Source organism: Cariama cristata, unplaced genomic scaffold (assembly GCF_000690535.1).
Source record: "Cariama cristata isolate BGI_N322 unplaced genomic scaffold, ASM69053v1 scaffold46150, whole genome shotgun sequence".
NCBI lineage: Eukaryota > Metazoa > Chordata > Aves > Cariamiformes > Cariamidae > Cariama > Cariama cristata.
Genome location: NW_009594988.1, coordinates 2610 through 24883, shown reverse-complemented (window position 1 = coordinate 24883; position 22274 = coordinate 2610). Strand labels below are relative to the sequence as shown.

At 42.7% G+C, this 22274-nt stretch overlaps 1 protein-coding gene across 1 annotated transcript; it reads left to right on the top strand.

The window, feature by feature from the left end:
* Positions 1-6930: 6930 nt before the first annotated feature.
* Positions 6931-15710, top strand: LPL (lipoprotein lipase; the record flags this gene model as incomplete). Its single annotated transcript, XM_009699973.1, has 9 exons — positions 6931-7097; positions 7233-7412; positions 8050-8161; positions 10090-10323; positions 10565-10807; positions 11924-12044; positions 12836-13018; positions 14204-14308; positions 15311-15710. Coding segments are annotated over 9 exons (1391 nt in total), but the record flags the coding sequence as incomplete, so codon positions are not given.
* Positions 15711-22274: the final 6564 nt, after the last annotated feature.

The following is a 22274-nucleotide window of genomic DNA, read 5'->3' as shown; positions in this document are numbered from 1 at the left end:
CGTGCGGGGGAGATGTCGCCGGCATAGCGGGAAAGGAGAGTTTGCAGGGTAGCTTTGCAAGGCTCTCCCGAGGCGCTGGGGATGCTGCGGGACGTGGGTGGCGTGGGGTGCCTTCGGAAGGTGCTGGAGAGTGATTCTGGGGGGGACCTGTGTCCTGTTAGGGCAGACCCACAGGCAGTTCCTTGCCCGGAGCGGAGGCACAACCTGCCGGGCTGATGGTATGGGCTGTGGAGGTTTGGGATGTTTTTTTTCACCAGGAGCAAGGTGGCTTCCAAGAGTCCCTTGATGGAGGTGGGTTGGCACAGTGGTAGCACCAGGGTAGGGTCCCTCGGCTCCCTGCAGGACCACGGCCCTCCGTTGTGCATGGGACTCGCTCCCATGGGAGCCCTGCATCCCAGCTTCTTACTGTTCTTGGCCTGAATTGTCTTAAGGCAAGGCTGAGTCTCATCAGTGTCATCATAATGTGTTTGGGTTGTAGTTCACACCTTTAATACAGCAGAATCTCTTAGGGAAAAAGTGAATAGAGGGATATACTCTCATAATGTCTGTATATACAGATATGATCGTACTTACATGACACCTGTTGTACCTGCATTTGTGTATAGACACCCTCCAGACTAGAGGAAATGGAACATGTGTGAATGTTGACTACTATATGTTCACTAATGCTCTCTCAGTTAATCACAACATGATTGCAGCTTTAATGAGCAAAGAGACTAGTTTTAGGAGACCGCTGTCCCTCAAACTTATATTGGCAGTCCCCTGTCACAGTTTTACTTTCCTAGGCTCATCTCCCACACATAATGTCTGTCTTTGAGTCCACAGCCTTAGAAGAAAACATGGCTGTAGCTCTCAGAGCTACTGTGCGATACTGAAATAGGATATGGAAGCTGCTGCTTTTTTCACTGTGGATGGCTTTGTTATTTCCTTTGTACATAAGGAAGCTGAAGGGAAGTATTCAAAAGTAAGAGGATGGGGTGCTAGGGCACAGCCAAAGGAATGTGTTCTTGCTTTGAATCCAGTCTTGTGCCATCAGAGGGAATCAAAAGCAGTTTTCATCACAGTATTAAAGTTTCATCTAGTAAAATAACTATCTTCCCACAGCAAGCTTTCATCCCTGTAGGAGCTGATTTGCCACAGACTTGCTAACGATTATGTTATTTTTCCTTTGGAACAGGCTATATGAAAACAGATTGTGCGATCATCCTAAAGCTATCCAAGTCTTCAGTCCTGCACTGTTTCTTGCACCTTATAGTAAAAACATGTTTTGAAACCATGGAAAATACATGATCCAGCCCTCCAGGAACGCAGAGTATTTAATAAACAACATAGAAAAAGATGTACTAGGTGAAGATAACATTGGTGTTCCAGGAAAAGATAAAAACATTACTAGGAATACATTCTCATCTCTAATTTTACCAGTGTAAATCCAGAGTCAGGGGTTACAGGAGATTTACAGTTGTGTGATGTGAGCTGCTGGCTTTTACTGTGGCTGTGTTTGGGATAGACCTACCAGGGCAACTGTGGCATGGCCTTTCTAGAAACAATGCATTTCTGAGAAGGCACAGAGGTAGGGCTGTCAGGCATCAAAAGTGTGCAGGGGAATAACATGAGCACTAGCACTCCTAAAAGCTTGCTGGAATCTTTTCTGTGCAGGCAGTATTTGTATGGTATGACTTTCTTATGCATCCTTTCTTCCATATTGTTGCAAAGTCTGACAGTGATTGCATTTTATTGTCTTGGGCTAATTCCAGATATCCCTGAGGGACTGATGGATGGCAAGAGCTCTGATGGATTGAGTTACAAGCCTTCCAGCTGCAGCTGAGTAAGGATCCGTTTGACAGGGACTGCCTTGGAGAGGGGTGGTCACCCATGTGCACAGTGCAAGAACAGCATTTTGCCCTCATTTTGCCAGCTGCAGGACTTGAGCTGGGAGGTCCCTGCTCAGCATCTGAATTTGGGCCTGGTTGCTTTTCAGAGGTGTTGCTTTTTCTGTTGACTCTACCTGGGAAGTGAAGGAGAACATACACTCAGGGTTCTGACATTAAGGAGGACATAAATAAACTTGAAGTTGTAATTTCTTTACAGCAAAGTTAAACAATTACGTGACTTGTGGGGTAGGTTTCATAGGATTGCAATATGCAGTAGTCTGCTTTCAGTTTATAGTGTAGATCAAATTAAACAATAACAATTTCTGTGATACAACCCCTTTATTACAGCTTACCATGAATTTGCTTCAGAACTCATTTAGGAATTCAGTATGACTGGTTGATGGATGATCTTAATGCTGGTTATCAGCTGAGGGAGGAGTTATTCCAGTTAACTCCAGCTGGTTATGTAAATGTTTGATGTTATGTGCAGATGTTTGCTGCTGTGCATGTGTGTGTCTGCATGTCTGTGTGGGCTGGAGTTTACACAGTCTAGCAGTATAATTTCTAATGATTTTTGTGCCTAGCTAATACTATTTCCATTTCTATGTACATAAAGATAGGAAATTGTTTATCCCTTTTAAAAACCATAATTCAGGTGCACTGATTCTGGCAAATGCATTGTTATCATATTTGGCATACCATGCCTGATGTGGGCAGTTTAACTTTTGATTAATATTCCAGACACTGTTACTTCATCAAATCTCACATTGTCCACCCAGCTGACTGGTGATAAACAGTTTTCTTCATCAAAGTCAGTTGCCAGGTCACCGTGGGCTTCATGTGAAGGAAACTTGAAGCTGAATTCGCTTGATTAGTGTGTAAACTCCTGTTTGTACTGTGTCAGAATGCTTAAAGTCAGTGGGATGCTTTCAAAAGTGATAGTCCCTTACTGAATGGAGTTTCACAAATTGCAAGTCCAAAGTGTCACAAGGTTTAAACAGGAAAATTAAATACTGACTTTTCCCAGTTTCTCAGCTTTTTTTTTCCACTTTCTTCTGAGTTCTACAATATTCTCTATACCTTGACATACAGGACAGCTTTTTTTTTTAAATATGAAAACTGAGGTCGTGTAAGTGGAGGTGTACGAAAAACATCAGAAAGTTTGCAGAGCATGATAAAAATGGTGGAGTTTGGCAGTGCAGCCTGTAGGCTGTTAGAAAAGTCAGCTTGGGTCTGGAATTGGTGGCTTCATTCTTAATCCAGCTCCCTTTTCCAGTTCCCTGAATAATCCCTCTGTAGATTACCTTCTTAACTGTAAGAGCATACCAGTGGCCAGAAAACTTCATTTTGTAACAGGGATTGTATTTGCAACTGTGTGCCTGGAAGCTGTTGCAATACAGAACACATGCCTTTATACCTCTGCTGAACTAAGCCTGGGAAAGCGTGATTTTTAGCAAAAGCATGGATTTGTTTTGTATACACATTTTTACCTTTAGGTCTGCTTCTCTTAAAGGCCATGTTTAGAAATGGACTCGCATTCTTGTCACTAAAAAACACTTCAGTGTCTCAGTATGGATGCACATAAATCTGTTTATCTAATTTCTGTATCTGTATTATGTAAAACCTGATGCAAATTCAGGTGAATTTCTATCCACCTTTCAGAAATACGCTGAAGACTCTGTTTCTGTTTTTTTTTTCTGGTTTAATTTGAGTTGAAGTACATCATTAACTAAACAGTGGTGAGTAGTGTGTACATTGACTGTGCATTTCTTTGTCTTTGAGTAAGTCTGTAAGAATGAGATGCAACTGTTTGACTACCTCAGTTAGGACATGATTCAAAGAGACTGCTCACTTTAAATCTATGAGGAAAAGGTCTGTGACAAAAGTCTATGTATCACAATGCTTCGTTCTGAATAATTTTTTTAAATACACCAAGATACTTCATGAGGTATGGAAGTAGAAGTGGGAAATGCTAGTTTTCTGTAGTAATATACTTTGTAGCTTCTCTGTTGCAGTTTTAAAGCATGGTATATACAGATGTCAGTATGTGTGGTGAGTGTGTACATACTATTACATACCTCTGTAGTGTATTTCTAAAATTTAATCTGCAGAAGGTAGGAGGTGAGGTGGTACTGCAGCATGTGTCTACACTTCATGCTGTGCTGCACAAGTTATTTTATGCTCTGAGCCATACAGAATTTGCAGAGCCGAACTCAGGCAAATTTTGAGGATAGCCTCTTAATGAGCACATCATTAAGAAGTCTGCAACAAACCCCACCACAAACTTCCCCCATCTAGCAGGTATCTTGCTGCTGGGAACTGAGCATATGTGGACATTAGACAATGTGACGCTTTTTTGTGAGCATAAAAGATGCTAACAATTTTGTCTGACTTTCTAATTCCTCGTACAACACAGCTAAATGAGCAAAGTGGCCTTCTGCCATTTCCCGAACTTAAGCGCCGTTGCTTTGCAGCTGCTACTTTCTCGGTGATGACTGCATCTCAGTGCTCCTGTGTCCTTAAATCCCACCCAAAGATTTTTAGGCTGAAACACATGAATATTTGTGAAGCATTCTACACATCTTCAATGGCAGATGCTGCTGTACTGCAATCTTTCTGAGTTAGGTGCACCTTTCTAAGCACACCCTTAAGTATGGTGCACTTAGAATTCTAAATTTAGTTTGTTACAAGCTTAGTTCCAAAAGAGTTGTGATCTGAACTTACATGCAAATTCTAGCATGTGTTTGTAATTGAAAACACACTACAAGACAGGATATCAATTTAATTTAGATTTTTGATGCTTATCAGATACGTTTAATTAAGAGGGGAAATGATATCCAAGTATGAAAGGAAGCACTGTTAGCTAGTGAGCAGGTGGATTATTCTTGTTAGCTTTCCTGTGCTGGGCAGGAGTATATGTAATTGAAAGACCTTGCATTGTATGCCTTACAGTTGAAAGCTGTTCTTGGTCCTTTCAAGGTTTTACTGATTCACTGCTGAATGAAAAGTTATAGTTGGTATGTAACCAATCAGCCTTTGAGACTTTTCTTTTTCTGACTGAAAAGTAAATAGTGTAAGTCTAAAGACTTGTTTCAGATAGGGGTTTTGTACTGTCTCAGTTGCTGAGAAAATCAAGTTTGAATGTGCAAAAATGTAAGAAAGGGGCAACTTCTGTGAAAGATCAGCATTTGGTTAGTTGGTAAGTTTTGCTTTGAGTAGGTTAAGTCTTATATTCACAACTAGGTGAGTATTTCTGCTGGTTTGGAGAAAGGTGTTTTTCATAGACTTTATCCCTTCTTTAGAGGAAGGAGGCAGGAAGGGGGCCCTCAGTGTAATTAGCCTGGATTAGCTAGCCACCCTAGCACAATCAAGGTCAAAACCTAAAGCTGAGTACTGCCTCTGTTCAATGAGCAGTTCTTACTTCCCTGCATGTGCTTGCTTTTGGCAGGTGAGAAGTCCTGATGAACTCGGGCAATGTTAAGCCCATGATTCCGGATGACAGCAGTTGCTCTGAGGCTTGTACGTGAGCATTTGTTGCCAGCCTGTGTGCTGGCTTTGCACCTCACGCAAGAGGTCAGACCCTGATTTCTGTGGCCTTCCAAGCACAGCAGGAACCTCCCAGACTTTATACAGCTACCTGAGGGCTAGGTGAGGTCAGGCATAAGTCAGTGCCCTGCTGAGTATGGTAGCTTGAATGAGAAGACCAGAAAAACTAAGTTGTAGAAAAAAAATGAATAGTTTGTTATTCATCGCCTCTGAGTGATACAGCACAACTTTATGGAGAAATACAAATCTGCCAGTTGTCATAGAAAACCTCTTCTACAATGGGAAAAAGAAGGGGAGTGGAAATCTGGTATGCGTGTCTGGCGTGAGGTCCTTATTGTGTCCCTCTGCGTTCCCTGCAGTGGCTTGGAGCCATTCATTAATGTGTGTTTAGGAGTTTATGAAAGCTTGGTGGTCATAATGCCAGGAAACACAACGCTGAACAGGACAGAGTTGGCCTGAGTTCAGCTGCACTTGGAAAACAGGCAATCAATATTTGCTAAATGCAAGTTGCCAAAGTAGGGCCCAGTTTCAAAAAGCATTGGAGTTTAAGTCCACAGTTAATTACAAGGTCTGCTGGGTATAGAGGTACTTAAGTGTTGAGTAAGCCATAAAAAGAGGAGGCATTTAAGTTTCTTTCCAGAGAAAGGAAGTAGTGAGCATGAAGCCTAAAGTCACTTCTCTACTGTAGCAGGACCAAAAGTAGAACTTAGGTTTTGAAGAAGGTGGAGGGAAATTTTGTAAGAAGTGATCTTTTCAGGCCATCACATGCTTTGTTATCACCAGTACATGATCTTCACCTCTTCCCTGCATGCTCCCCCTCATTCAAAATAGCTTCAAGCAGAGGAAGATTTTTTTTTTGCAGTGTTACTTATCAGATGCTTTGAAAAAAATACTGCCTTCAAAATACAGGCTTCTGCTTTGCTAGTGCAGTTTCCTTAATGGGTGTCTGATCTTCTCACCTGCTGTTTTTCTCTGTTGGTAAAAAGTTAAAACTAGAGTTTTGTAAAACCATGGTGATTTTGCAGCTCTTATTTTTAATGCACTGCAACCACTGGGTGCTATAAAGAGCATTGTTAGGCACTGATTATTGATGAAGTGGTGTGGAAGATGCACCACCAAAATACGTAATGGTGTGGTAGGAACACGCTGCTTTCCTGAATGTACTGTCTGTGACTATACTGTGCAGTTTTCTACACTGCTGTGGTAATTCGCAGGTTTCCTGTTAATAGTGTAATGGGGACTGTACTGACTCCTAAAAGGAATTTGTACCTCGCTGACAGCTGGCTAGATTCTCACTGTTTTAGCAGGACTTTGGAGGGGGAGCCATTTTCACCCTTTGATTTCCTCTTTACACGGCTGTTGTGCTGCAAAAGGAGCACTGTAGGAAATGAAAAACACATGTCCCATTTCTTGACTGTTCCTGGTATCTCTCCAACATCACATCTGTGACGTCTGAACTCTTTGTTCTAGTACCTCTAAAACACTGCTGTTTGTTTCCTATGTTCTTGCATAGCAGAAACTGAGACCAATTTTGAGGGAATTGAGAGTAAGTTTTCCTTACGGACGCCTGCAGAGCCCGATGAGGATGTCTGCTACCTGGTTCCTGGGCAGGTGGACAGTCTGGCACAGTGCAACTTCAACCATACCAGTAAAACCTTTGTGGTGATCCATGGGTGGACGGTAAGAGGAAAGGGGAGGAATCTCCCTTTTAACCACACTCCTGAGAAACTGTGCTAGATACATCAACTGAGGTGTTTATATGCCACAGATACTAATATGTCTCCTTTTTTAATTAAAAAAAACAAACTCCAACAGGTGACAGGAATGTATGAAAGCTGGGTCCCAAAGCTGGTGGATGCTCTGTACAAGAGGGAACCTGATTCAAACGTCATTGTGGTGGACTGGCTAATTCGAGCTCAGCAGCACTACCCAGTGTCCGCTGCATACACTAAGCTGGTGGGAAAGGATGTTGCTATGTTTATTGACTGGATGGAGGTAAGACATGTAGTCACATGTCTCACACTGTACATAATGTCCTAGGAGACAAAACAGCGATGATGCAGCTGTGTTAATCATCTCCAGTTGGGTAGATGGAGTTGAACTGTGGCAGACAGTGCTTTTGCTGGACTAGTAAAATCCAAGCTTTAATTTAATGGTTATCTTTCACACAAGGCTGCCTTTTATAGTGCATTCCAGAAACTTCACTTTGTGGTCTGCGGAGCCCTGTGAGTCCACAGTATTTCTGAAGGCTCTGTGAGAGGTAGCTATGAAAGACAGGTTCCTATATATATTATATAGCAGCCAGCCCTTGGGAAACAGAAGTCTGCTCTGCCTTTGGGAAATAGTTAGGAGATCCAGAAACTGGGGGTGGGGGGGGGTGGTGGCTGAAAACATTTGATATAATTCACAGCCCTGTGTTCTGTCCTTCATTTTGCATTCCTCTCTGCTTAGATTTTTGTCTTAAGCTAGTTAAGTGACCTAGTATGGCACAAAATTGTTAATTGTATTTAGTGCTTCTTCTATTATTCATGGCTCGAAGAGAAATCCCAGTGGTTACAAAACATTTTCCCTTGTGTCTTTTGATGTTTTCCCATTTGACTTCAGACTTTAAACAAATTGCTGTCTTCTGCAGGAGCGATTCAATTATCCTCTCAACAATGTCCACTTGCTGGGCTACAGTCTAGGTGCTCATGCTGCTGGGATTGCTGGGAGCCTGACCAAGAAGAAGGTGAACAGAATTACTGGTAAGAAAACCTGTGGTTGTGGAGTAGAGAGTCCTCTTCTGTGCTGAAGTACTACGTTCCTCTGGAAGATCACCAGAATAATTGTTGCTTGTTGGCAGTACTTAGGTGCTGTGTTCATCAGCACGGCTGATATTTCTGTAGTAGAACTGGAAAAAGTTCAGAAAAGAGCAACAAAGGTGGTAGATGAGGAGCCTTGACCTGTTTCTGCACAAGAAATGAGTGAGGAGCCTTGACCTGTTTCTGCACAAGAAATGAGTGAGCAGGCAGGGATTCATCAGTGACGAAAAGAGACTAGTTGAGGTGGATGTGATTGAGACTGGCCAAATCCATGGCTTGGAGAAGGTCACAGTATCTGTTGCAGCATGAGAACTTCAGCTGGTTGTCTTTATGCAGGCAGTCATCCCTTGCAGCTGGTGGGAGCTGTTTAAAAAGAACAGGAGGTAGATCCTCCTGCAGTGAGTGTAGTACCTGCAGAGCTCTTTGCCATGGGATGCTGTGGGTGCAAGAAGTTTATACAGGCTCAGAGGGGAGACTGGACAGATAACCAGAAGACATCCACTGTGGGTTACTAATAAAAGTTAATCCTGTCAGGCTCAAGTAATATTCTAGGCTGAAAATAATACAGCAGAGTTTTAGGAAGGGAAGTATACGTATGCTCACCCTGTTCCAATGCATGCTTACATGTCTACTTAGGGTTATTTTTGGAGGCTGAAAAGTCTGCTAGACAAGGCAGAGTGCATGATCACTCTGGGACTGGTTTACAGCCCAGCACCTGGAGAGCTGAGCCCCTAGCACTGATCTCGGTGACAAAGGAAATGCCAACATCAGCAAATGAGTGAAGAAAAATCACTCAGCTGTGGTGTCTCCACTGCCTAGAGCTTGGAAGCAGCATTGAAACAAGAGCCTAGCTCCCTTCCTCCTGGCACCCTTCGCCTTTCACCTGAGCGTGGCTGTGATCCCAGATCCACAGGCATCCTGAGGGCTGTGCTAGGCAGCAGTCGCGTCAGGAAAGGCTGACTCCTGAGAGGTGGCAGGTTAAAATTAGGAGGCCAAAGCACTGATTCCTCTACCCTTCCTTTCTCTCAACTGCAGCATTGTTGCTTTCACTGAGGCTGTCAAATCACTCAAATACCAGTAACTCTCTGTTATGCTCCCATGGTTGCCCTTGGTGTCCAGGATGAACCTTTCCCTGGGAAAGCAGCATCACCTTTGAGCTCATGGAGCAATGGGATGTGGTCCTTGAAGTCCTCACAGCAGAGGGAGAGGCAGCTCAGGCTGAGTGAGGCTAACCAGGGGTGGGCAACCCAGGTGCCTGTCCCCAACTGAGAGCTGCAGAAAAGACATTTCCCTTCAGCTCTGCCTTCAGCCATCTCTCCAGTAGTTGTCTGGATTCAGGAGATGGTACTTTTTCACTGGCAGAACAGGTCTGGTTGGTTATGACATCAGTGCTGCTGCAGCTTGACAGTTTACCATAATAGTCCTCTTCCCCTTAGGCATGTAGACAGTGAAGCTCTCGTTTATGTTTCCCACTTGTTCCCCTAGCAGAGAGCTAGCAGCAAGACATTTTCCACACTTCAGATAGAAATTTTACAATTCTTGACAAGAGGAAGACATTGAGAAAATATTTACTACCTTGTTTCTTCCATTCACTGGAAATGCTACAGCTGTGAGGAAGTTATCTGGGCTTCTTTACATATATTTGCATACACCTTGATTTTTAAACAGTTACAGCATTTCAAGTTAGTGTATTTGATTCTCCTGTATATGTGAATGCTACTTAAATGATCCCACTGTAATGTCTGCAGTGACACCAGTGGCATGTGCAATACTCCAGCCCAATGTGGTAGCTGGGTTTAGCATTTGTTATCACTCTCAGTGTCTTTGACAGACAATAATCTCAGTTTTTCTTTGTGGTTTGCCCCATAAAGGGCTGGATCCAGCTGGTCCTACCTTTGAGTATGCCGATGCCCTCACCCGCCTCTCCCCGGATGATGCTGACTTTGTGGATGTCCTACACACCTATACTCGAGGCTCTCCAGACCGCAGCATTGGGATCCAGAAGCCTGTGGGACACATTGATATTTATCCTAATGGTGGGGGTTTCCAGCCAGGTTGCAACTTGGGAGAAGCACTCCGTCTGATTGCTGAAAAAGGCTTTTCAGGTGAGGGTGCTCTGAAGCAGTGTAATATCCAAAGGGAGATCTTCAATAGCCTGCAGTTTTCCTACAAGCAAAGATCTCTTTGAGAGGCACAGGATCTTAGAAGTCACCCTGATCTTTTAGAAGTCACCCTGTAAAGCCCAGCTCTGGGATAGTGGATCATGCCTGTCAACAGCATTGCTTAGGGGGTTTATGTCATTATATGCATGTGTGTATACATATTACATATTTTTGTTCTTTCAAGATGTGGATCAGCTGGTGAAATGCTCCCATGAACGATCCATCCACCTTTTCATTGACTCCCTCCTCTATGAAGAAAAGCCCAGCATGGCCTACCGCTGCAACACAAAGGAGGCCTTTGAGAAGGGTCTCTGCCTGAGCTGCCGGAAGAACCGCTGCAACAATTTGGGTTACAAGGTCAACAGAGTGAGAACGAAGAGAAACACCAAAATGTACTTGAAGACCCGTGCTCAGATGCCCTATAAAGGTAGGTCCTGCTTGCTTACTGGTGAGCAAGACTGGTACTTTTGCTCGGCTGTGTGTCAGGGTGGGTGCATGCTGCAGATGACAATATTGCTGCTTTGGTGCCTGTGGTAAGCAGGGGTGAAGCTTGTCTTCAGTTTACCATGAAGCACAAGCTAAAGTGCAGTCTCAGAAAAAAAATGTCACCTTACTCAAGGTGTGGAGTTAAGGGATAAAGCAGAAAAATGAAGGTATTTTGTAACAAGCTTCTGAGTAGCAAAGTCAGGAAGACTTGCTCTGTCCCAGTCACTTGGAAAAACTGAGTGTTCCAAACTTTTTAATTTTTTTTATCCAAATGAATTTTTCCTACTGCTGGGAAAATAATCAACAGAGCCTAGCATGATGAGCAACTTCTTTGAAGATGTGCAACCATCAGACTTGTGCCTTTCATAGTGCTTTTGCCAGAGGAGCACCAGATCTCATTAAAGTGTCACAGCAATTCTTGATTCCTGTTGCCACAGTGGTAGGTCTGAGAAGGATGCTGCCAGAAGAACTGGAAGACTTTCAGCTAGGGAAGTAGCTTCTGAGTTGGATTTTATTACTTTGTTTTTTTCCTCCCTAGCTTTGACTGCACTGCGTGGTATGCTCATTGTGTGATGGACCAGCAATCAGAGGGCACATTCCTTCATTGTTAGAGCAGCTGCAAGACTAATGTTTTGTTGGCATTTGGTGCTTCATCTGCAATGTCAGTGGGTTGAATTTTTTTTCATCAAGGCCTCTGTATGAGGAGGGCACAGATCACTTTTTTCAAGTCAAGGGCAGCAAGTCTTACACATTTGTGAGAGGTTTGAAGGTGATACTGCAGACTCTGGGGTTATTATAGTGGCAGTCAACTTAAATGCAGAGTTTAGTTGCAAGAGCTGCAAAGGTGGTTTTTAATTGTGGTTCCCTTGCATCCTAATCTTTACCTTCTCAGAAAAGCAGTTCCCTGGGTCCTTGCAGGGAACTAAACTGCTCAGTTAGTGATGTCGGCATGTTCCAGCCTAGGAGGTGCTCGGGGGTTTTTGGGTGGTTTTGTCACCACCAGTCTCTTTAGAGGTTGAGTTTTTTTCTAATAGCCTTTTCTTTTGTTTTCTTCCAGTCTTTCATTACCAGGTCAAGATCCATTTCTTTGGAAAGACTAATACAACCAAGACAAACCAGCCATTCCTGATCTCTCTCTATGGCACTCTAGATGAGAGTGAGAACATTGCTTTCACACTGTAAGTAGCTACAGAAACCACTGCAATGTACTGTTGAGTCTACCTAAATCTGTTAAAGCCCCAGCTGAAAAACTTGTTCTAGCTCCAGCTGCAGAAATCTTAGTTCCAGAATGTGCTCTTGTCCTTGATCAAGGGGACGCATCCACTGCTGTAGCTAATGATCTAAGCTCAATAAGCGCTATTCTCGGTAAGAGATGTGAAATATGGAAATGTGAAGTCTGACCTGTGGCTCAGCCTTATAAGAATTTTTCTGGTGTGGCAGTTTTCTTGTTTTCTCTTCCATATCTCCTGCTGTATTTAAAGCTCCTTAAAAGCAGAGTACAATCTGGAGTTAATTGTCTGTTGGGTCTGAACACCTCCATGCAGAAGCTGAGGGAGATGTGCTATTTGCTTCCACAACTCTGCAAATAAGTGGAAGTCTGTGCTTACATCCCTGCACATGGGCTGGCAAGGGATGGGGCTGGAAAGCACCAAAGTCTTAGGTCAGAGGAACCTAAACTGTTCCTGGCTGGTGCTAGTCTGGCTTCTCTGAGGGACACCAGCACTGGAGAAGACACCCATTGCCTGGCAGTCTGTCCCAGGATTTTACTAGCCTTGCTGCGGAAAGCTTTTCCTTGTGCCTCTATAAAAGCTTGAGGTGTTCTTCCCTTATTCCATCCATCAGAACTATGGAGAAGGTTGATTCCTTCTCTAAAGTGCATAAAGTCCTGGTTCTGTTTCCCCTTAATTTTCTTGATCTGTCCAACATTTCCTATTTTTTGGTTTCCTTTTCCTTATTCCCATCCCTACAGGCCTGAAGTCTCTTCAAACAAGACCTTCTCCTTCCTGATTTACACAGAAGTGGACATTGGTGACCTGCTTATGCTGAAGCTGCAGTGGGAGAAAGACGCCTTCTTCAGCTGGTCAGACTGGTGGACTCCTTTTACATTCGACATCCAGAGAGTCAGAGTGAAGTCAGGAGAAACTCAGAAAAAGTAACTTGTTTTGATTGTTATAAGCTATATTAGTTTTAATTGACAGTGTTTCCTGATTCCTGGTATCTTGCAGGGTGGGACAAAACATGGAAAGCTGTTATAAATGGGTGCAGCACTGATAGTCAGGGCTCCAGTGGCACCAAAACGGCATTTATGTCAGCCAGGATCAGTTGTTTGCTTCCACTGGGATCTGCAATATATAGTTTTATTCCCTTGTAATGAATTTGCATACCACTGTCTCATGTGCCTCAGGTCAGTTATAATATGCAGGAGGGGATCTCCATGAACCATCATCTCTGATTGTACTTGCAGTTCCTCTCCTTCTTTCTGTTGTTGGGCAGTTGCATAGGTTTTCTCGCGAAGAGCATGCTTAGAAGGAGATTTTTCGAAACTCTTCCAAAAGTGTGTTGGCAAAAGAAATCATTGCTTTGTCAAGCTGGATTTTCTTAGGAGTTGAATACCTCAATGGTGGGTGAAAACTGAAGCACATAACTGTTGCAGGACACTGCTAATGCATGCATGTTAAAACAGCAAAGTCTAGATAGAACTGCTTTGACCTGAATCTTTTGAAATACTCATATTCACTAGACATGAGATCTGTTTGCAGAAAATGGACTGCAGAACAGAGTATGTGTGTCCTATGTACAATGTTGGGAATAACATGTTCCTCCTTTGAATAAACAAGGCAGTCACTTGATCAAAGAACAGTTATCAGAGCTGAACAAATACAGGGGTGGGGAAAGTACTGATAAATAGAAAAGCAACTGTTCAGGTTTGCTGGCATTGGCAACCTACTTTGTTTGCAAGCACTTGAGGGAGTACGGCTTTCTTCCAAGATCACCCACCTGCAAAAAAAGTCATACAAGGACTGGTGTAAATAAAGATCCAAGAGACTTTGAGATCGAGCTTCTGCTGTCTTAGCCCCAAGAAGGTTTTATGCAAAGGACCAGCGAAAGTTATGGCTACAGTTTGAGGTCCATGCATAATGTATTTACCAGTTTTTCTTGCACAAAGTTTCTTTTCTCACAGAATTCTCTTTTAAAAATAATTCTCTCACAGGCTTGTAAAGTAGTAGTGCCCCACATGACAAAGTATAAAGACTATTTCCAAGCATGAGTCCTGTTCCTAGGGTTAAAAAGTGATATCTGGCTCAGTCATGTGATTGTCCCAATTTTTATTCCACAGGGTGGTATTCTGTTCTCGAGATGGCACCTCACATCTCAGTAAGGGAGAAGAGGCAGCAATATTTGTGAAATGCTTGGAGCAGCCTGTCAACAGGAAGAGAGGAGGGTATGAGTGATCACTGTTGTCTTTGGGTTGGGGGAAACTTGAGTGGTAGCAGGAGGATCTAATAAAACTTCCCAGTTTAGTTGACTTGTGCACTAGTCTTAAGGCTTCAAAAACATCACAACTCAGACTAATCTGAGGTTTGCTTATGGCAGCTTTGGCAGCTTAAAACCCCCTAATTTGGTTCTCTTGCTAACGATCTCCTGGTGTGGTTGTTAGCATGTCTGAAAAGCCAAGTACAAGTCACTGCCTCTCACATTTGCATGGTGGCCAAGTATAAATGACTGTTAGTGTGTGTCTGTAAACCATCTGTAACACAGAGGAAAGCATGCCTCTCTCTAAAGATGCCCTTAATTGAAGAACATCCAAATATCCATACTAAGTTAGTCTGGAGCCTGCCCTCCCTCACTGGCCAGCAGCAGACTCAGAGGCTGGTACAGAAGCTGAGCAGGTGTATGCAGGTGCTGTCCCTGGCACACTGTTTTCTGCTGGCAACTGTCAGGTGGGTGACTTCCCGAGATTTCTATCTCTGCCTTGGATCAGAGATTGAGTCTTTGTGTTTAATAGCCCTTGGTGCACTTTAATTGTTTGATCCATAGTTTTTCTGACCCAGAGTAAACTTGCAAATGGGCGACCAGCTTTCTTTGGACTTTATCCACTAAAGTTTGAGCTGGAGAAGTGGTTATATTTATTTTAGTGCAATTGCTGTGTGTGAAAGGTCTCATGGGGACAATTCTAGACTGAGATCTAGTTCTGTATAAAAAGGCACATGTGCTGACCTTCACTCCAGGGCGATGACCTGGGGAGGCCTGAAGAGCTCTGTGTGTGTATTTGATGTGTAAAATCAAGCAGCAGCCAGGAAAAGCCTAAGTACATAATTTATTTTCCTGTTAAGTAGGTTTTTAATCTTAAGTCTCAAAAATAAGACAAAAACGAACAAGTGTATTACATCTTCTTCTTCACCTTATCTGTCTTCTCCCTCCACCACCCCGCCCCCCTCTACAGTGCCAAGAAAGCTTCTAAAGAAAATTCTGCTCATGAATCTGCTTAAGTGATAAGAATGAAGATTTTCTACACTGGGGAGGAGAAGAGTCTGTTCATCCCTTCGGACTGGATGTTCAGAACCAAATATATAGAAATATTTATCCGTTGCTGGCTTTTTGCCTGCTATTCCTAGTTATCTTAGAGACTTCTGGTAAGGAAGTCTCAGCATACAAAGTTACTAACCATAAAGATACATTATCCAAATAATTAAAAACAAATCTGCAGAACAACTTGCCAAAGGCTTAAGTGCTGGGAAGGAATAAGTAATTTTGCTTAATCATGGTGCCTTGTGACAAGGTTTCTTGACATTAAATCCTCTCTAACAATTTTCTAGTATTTATTGAAAAGAAGCAAATCCCTGTACCTGGCTTTTCTTTCTTTTCAGGAGTTTTCTGAAACTGGACAGGTTTTTTTTTCTGGCTTGGCTAACTGAATTTTCAGGCAGTTCAGTGGCTGGAGTTCATTGTCTTCAAGTGTGTGTTTAGCAAATGAATAGGTTTCTCATGTGAAAAAAACCCTTTGTGTCTATTACTAAAAGAAGTCAGGGACTGACTAAATATGGGGATGAGTTTTCTAGTTTGTGGTTATCAATGTGTTTTACTGGGGATAGATGCCAGTGCTGCTTAGCAATAGGTATGATCTGTTAAGCTATATACTTCTATGCAGCTTACCCCAGAATAAATAGCAGTTGTAGGAGAAGACAGCAATATGAGTGTCCTATGCAGACATTCAACTTTTCATCTGTGTTTTCATTCCTTGAAAATGAGACCTTCTAGCCTCCAACACTGTGTGAATAACGAACTGCAAAGGAATTGAGCTACCCGAAACTGCAGGAAAGACATTTTTTGTCTTTTTTCCCCACCACTTGCTTGCATCCTGTATGCCAAAACTGTGACAGTTTGCCCCCTGACACCAAATGTCATTCATGCAGCTGAGTGGCTGCTGTATGCAGTCTTCAGTGCAAGTGAATCCACTTGACAGGTGACAAGCATGCTCATGCTTCCCTGTACTGAAATTGTGACTGCCAGTGACCCACCTCAGTTTGTTGCTTGGCTGTGATACAGTGCTAGATGCTAGGAGCTGCTTGGTTTTCTGACATGGGGTGAAATTCAGCAAGGAGCAGGAGCTGTGAGTTAAAAGGAGCCTGATTATGTGATGCACAAGAAAGAATGCTCTGAAAAACACTTGAATTAGACATGCTGCAAGTTGCCAAAACCAGATACATTGAAGGCCTTTTGCTTCCCCTTTAACACAATTTTTCTAGGGACCTGAGAGGTTCAATAGCCCTCTTTTAGCTTTCTCGAAGATAAGATGCTGGGGAAGCAGAAGGGCTTGTAGGTAGACACTTGGAGAAGTGTGGCGTGAGCTATTGATGCTGGGTTTTGTATTCTTTTCCTGGATGTGCAAGACAGTGTGGAGGTGGCAATTTCTCCAATATCATCCTATCTTGAAAGCAAAACCAACATGTATGTGTTATGTGCACAGGTTTTTTTCCAGCTGTGGCTGCTAGTATATTTGGGGATAAAAGTCTTAAACAGTGCAATATGTTGGAGTATTAGTAACTCTGAAATTGCTCACATTTGATTTCCTAACCCTTAAACTACAGCAGAGATGTGATGAGTCACTGAGGGTGGAGTTGAGTATTGATCCACTGCATTTGAGACCTCTAAAAATAAATATAATGATTTATTCTCTATAGACTTCACATTTTGTCGCAATTTTCTCTTAACTCTTAAGTTCTTTGGAAATAAAGTGTCTGAACAGGTGTGCTCTTAATACAGGATCAAATACAAACACATACAGAACTTGGATACAAAATAGTGAAGGTTCTTATACATGAGGACACATGATTAGCTTTGGATGTTATTTATTAGCTGTAAATAAGATATTTATGTGTGTAAAGGTAGTTTGTATATATTGCTAAAATTGCTGACGGTCTCTACATTAATACAGTTGTGTGGTATTAATCCTGTATATAGCTTTCAGAGATATTTTTATCAACAAACCACTTACACTGCATTATTTCCTATGTGGTTAATACATTTTTTTAAAAAAAGAAAGCTCCTCTGTTTTGTACAGAATGGAAACCTATGGTTTTAATAAAATTCCTAAACTGATGCTGAAGTCACTAGTTTCCTTTTGATGAAACAATCTGCTGTGCATCTTTAATGTGAAGGCTTTTTATTTGAATTCTGGGGTGAAAAGATGGGGTGAGACTTCTTTTCTCCCCCATTTCCTTTTGGGAAATGCAAAAATCACATATCAAGACACCAGGCAATCGCTATGTGCCAGGAAGTATCCCCATCACAAGAGAAGTAGTTGGTCGCCCGCGGTTTGTGGTTTTCAAGTTTCATGTCCTTTTAAGAACAGCCCTTACTTCAAAAGATTTCCTCTTTTTTGGCAAATGTCAGAACTATGCTTCTGTTCCTTGCTCTACCAAACTAGAGATGTTCTGACCCTCTGGGTACAGGAAGCAAGCACCAATCCCATACCACCAGTACTGCTTAAGGCAGTAACAGTGAAAAAATAAATTTGATCCACATGTTGTTAGCACAGCTGAGCTCAAGAGACATTATACCAGAACAGTTTGGTCTGTGATACACAGCAACTTTCTCATGGCCCTTTGGAGGCGAGCACCAGAATTAAGGAGAGTTGTAGTAGCATGCATGTGGGGGACAATATTAGGAGTATTCAGAGCAACTCTGAGTTGGCTTGGGAGAGTCTACTTCCAACACTCTTATTTGATCAAAAAGACTGGTCTTTGACAGGAGCAGAGCTTCACTCCTTGTGAAAGCAGATGGCAGGTTTGCAATGGAAAATGGATGTGCACAAAGGCAAAGGATGAATGGAGGGAGAAGGATGAAAGAGGGAAGAGCAGGAACTGGAGGGGGAAGGGGAAGAGGGTGGGATGTACCGTGGGGGAATGAGTGGGAGAGGGAAGATGGTAGGAACCCAATCTACAGAGAGGGAATGCGTTGGAAGTGCTGGCAGCAGGTGTTTTCAGGGCATTGATGCTTTCTGTGTGTCAGTGGCTGGGTTGGGGGACTGGAAGGACTGCTACAGTTGTACAAGACAAGGCCTGTGACCATGTCTCCTAAAAGCACCATGTTACTACCCTTTTAAAGACACAGCAACCTCTCTACACTAAACACATCATTAGGTAAAGCAGAGAAATAGCTTTTGGTGCAGGGACAAGAGCCCAGGTCTGTGCTGTGATCCTTTAGAGCCATCCTTGGCCCCATTACTCTTGCATCTTGCTCTGCAATGCCCAGCCACATCAGGAAAGGTGACGATCCCTGCTCACCCCACCAACTGTCTCCAAAGAGGGCTATGGGGAGGATAGACCGTCCCATGGTTAACCAATGGCTCGAACAGACAGAAAGAGCTGGTTTTGACTGGAAAGAAAGGGTGAAGAAAAGGATTTCAGCCAATGTACCTGCAAGGCAAGGAAGTCCTGACTCAAGTACCTACTGCCTAGATTTTATTCCTACATACTTCATTCTGAGAAATTTTTGGAACCAGCAATGAATGTGCTGTCTGTAGGTGTCTTCATACCCAATTAGCAGTTAGCAGATCTGACTCCCCTACTGAGGCACTATATTCTTCATAGGTGCCTGAAATGTAGCACCTGATTTCACATCAGGGGGCACATGCTTTAAGCATTAGATTGGAGGGGCAAGAATAATAGCTTATCATCTGAAGTCCAAGATTAGTTCCTCTATGAAGGCTAAGAAAGCAGTCAATTGATTCATCAGTGAGCAAACTGCTCCTCTTTCCACGTCTGTAAAGTGGGTGGCTGATTTCCATGAGCCTTGAAATCATGAAGGCCTGCATAAATCCCACATCTTTGTATATCAGTGCTTTTTTTTTCCTTCACAAACTCTGATGACTAGCTATGGAAAATGCTTTTCTCCCTTCGGATGTAGTTATATGTCTACTTTTTTCTGTGTGTTGTGAACAAAATGTCAGAAGCTTGCTCCTTTGGATGAGCAAGGCATTGCAAATGTTTCTAAAGCTGGTCAAAAACAGATATTGAAAATAAATTTTCAATAAATGAGAAGAATTAAGGTAGCTGTAGTATTTTCCTTTTTTTTACAGCTGTCAGTGCAGGGCTGTCCATATTCTAACTCTGTCAATCCAAACACAGCAATATTAAAATCCTCAGGTCCATCATTCAGGAAAGAAATTTCCAGCTTCTCCTACTGCCTCTTTCTAGAAAAGTCTTCTAGTCAAATGTCTCTTGTAGCAGGTCTGGAAATTCACCAGTTTATGCATAATGCTGAGCATTATGGATTAGCATTCTCCAGTGATTGAAGGAGAACAAGGAAATGAGAAGAGGAAGGGAAGGGAACCATTTGGCAGAACATCCCATGTAGAGCTTGTCTCAACAATGCCTTTATATCCGTGTGTGGTGCTATCTCTGCTCAGCAACACTAAGGATGCTTCCCTAAATCATTTCAAGTTAACTCAGCCAGAACAATGCACCCACATCAGAAAAGCAGATGCTAAACAGGGACCACTTTGGGTGTAGCAGGTGTTAGTGTGTGGGCGCAGTGTATGACCAATGATGTAATCTCCCAACCATTCATGTCAGATAAACACTGTGTTCTTCATTGTAGTCCCTTCCTGTGGGAAGTAACCCGATATCGTTAGTCTCCCTTCTCACTAATGACTCTGGAGAATCTCTGTTGCTGTTCATCACCCCACCATGTTGAATCACTTGGTGAGCAGTAAGGCAGCCTAGCTGGCCATGTGTCTGTCCTCAAAAGCGCTGGGAAGTGAGGACATGTCTCACGTTGCTCCACCTACCAAAGTTTTTTTTACCCACAATTAGCTGTAAACCTGGAGTCTTCTAAGTAATGAAACAAGGACGCTCTCAAACAGAGAGGACTGCCAGTGCCAGCTTCACTTCTTCGTGTGCAGAGGTGTTGCACAGAAATTAGGAGCAGTAAGAACAGATTCCCATGCTAGAACAGGTTGAAAAGATGCTAAGAATAGCCACACTTTTTCAAAAGAAGCATTTAAAAAAAGACTTTGAAAGGTTGCCTTGCCAGGTCCTCAGGCTTTGGTGGGGCCCCTGCTTCCTCCCTGTGGCATGCTACACTCAGGAGCTTTTGGGGTTTCCTCCCACAGCCTAGGAGGCTGCTGCTGCATAAGGCTCCCTTAACCCTTGGATTAAAATACCTCTCCCATGGCTGAGTCTGAATGCGAGGAGAGGACTAGCAGGCTTGTGCTGCTGGTGAAAAGGCCAACTCCGCCCTCGCATTGTGAGGCCTAATCCAAACTCCTCTGAGGCTGGAGAAAGTCTTGTTGACAGTGTGAGCTCTTGAGTGCTTTCCTAACACACCCGGCATGATACCCCAGTTTTGAAATGAAAGGACAACTCAAGCTTTCTTGCCTTTGCTCCTCTTATGCATCATTACCAAACAGTGCTTCCAATGTCAGGTCATGATCTGCTCAGGCACTAGCTTAAATACCAGCTCTGGATGACTTCTCACAAATATTGCCAGCATCTCTTGACCAGTACAGACTTGTTTATCTATGGGATGCCAGAACAAACAGCATAATTTTAGTGATGTAAATAGCACCCAATTAAAAAGGAAAAAAAAAAAAGAGACAGAGAAAGAAAGACATGGTACATAATACCTTCTTTAACATCTAGGGACTCCTTTAGGAGAGTATGAGAGTAAGACAATCCCAAGAAAACCTCACTGTTTGCCTTGCCCTTCTTGCTGACAGGCCAGGTGTTTCCATGGGCAAAGGGAACCATCTCAGGGATGCTCTCACGTATCTCCAGCTCACTACTCTGCGTGGCACGCTACTCCCATGTCTCAGGTGATGTGCCCTTTCCAGACTCATGCTTGGTCTTGCTCGGTCTTGCTCTGAAGGCAGTCATGGTCACACTGATTCTTAAGTTGCTCACTGCTGCCAAGCTGCAAAATGGGAAATAGCACAGCTAGAGCAGGTGGTTTCTTGATCTGTAGCTGGGAGGTTCAACAGACAGAAGGCTTGACAGAAGTCTAAATTTTGGAGCATTATGTTACATGTCAGTGTCAATTTAGAGGCAAATCAAAACAAAAACAAAAAGAAAAAAGCAAAAAAAAGAGCAGAAATGTCTAAGAAGAGGCAAGAGGGAAGAGGGGGTCTTTGGTGTTGCAGCAGGTTGTACAATACTGTACTGTAATGTAGTGAAGTCAGCCATACCAAGACTAGCACAGTAAAGCTGTTAGGCTTTCCCTTGATTTTAAATACACGTTCTCTTGACATCAGGAAAATGGAAGTGTGCACCTGGGGCTAGCTATACACTTAAGTGCTTTACACTGTGTTGATATCTGTTAGAAATGTTTAGTCCATAACAAACCAATCCTAAAGTAAAGTGTGTAAAGACCCATTATAGAACGATCACACAGATTACAGAATGAAGAGAAACATATATATATAAAGGTTAAAAAGTAGAAGCACATATTCAGCAAAGAGAATAAATTAAGAGGAAGAGGAAAAGCAAGGAAGAGCTCTGCCTTAGCAAATTATTCCACCCAGAACACCCACCCACATATTCTTGAGTGTAATCGAGCTATTATTTATATATGACTAATTTTTCCTCCTTTTTAATGTATTTATAACCCAGACACAAAATTAAGCCAAATTTTCTTGTTTATCTTGCCAAAATTTTACCTTTTGCTTGCAAAGTTTTTCAGCACAAGGGTAAAAATTAGATCTTAATCTCTGATTTTATTTCCCAGACCTTAGACAGGAGACACAGACCAGACTCAGTGCAACAGAAAGACTACTTCCAGTATCAGTCTTTTCTTAATGTCTTGAGCTCAGAGCAGTGATGAAGTAAGGAAATGCCTACACAATGGCCGATTCAAGAAATGGATGATATTTGCTTTTATTTTTTCTTTCTTTTCTTTGTTATTTATAG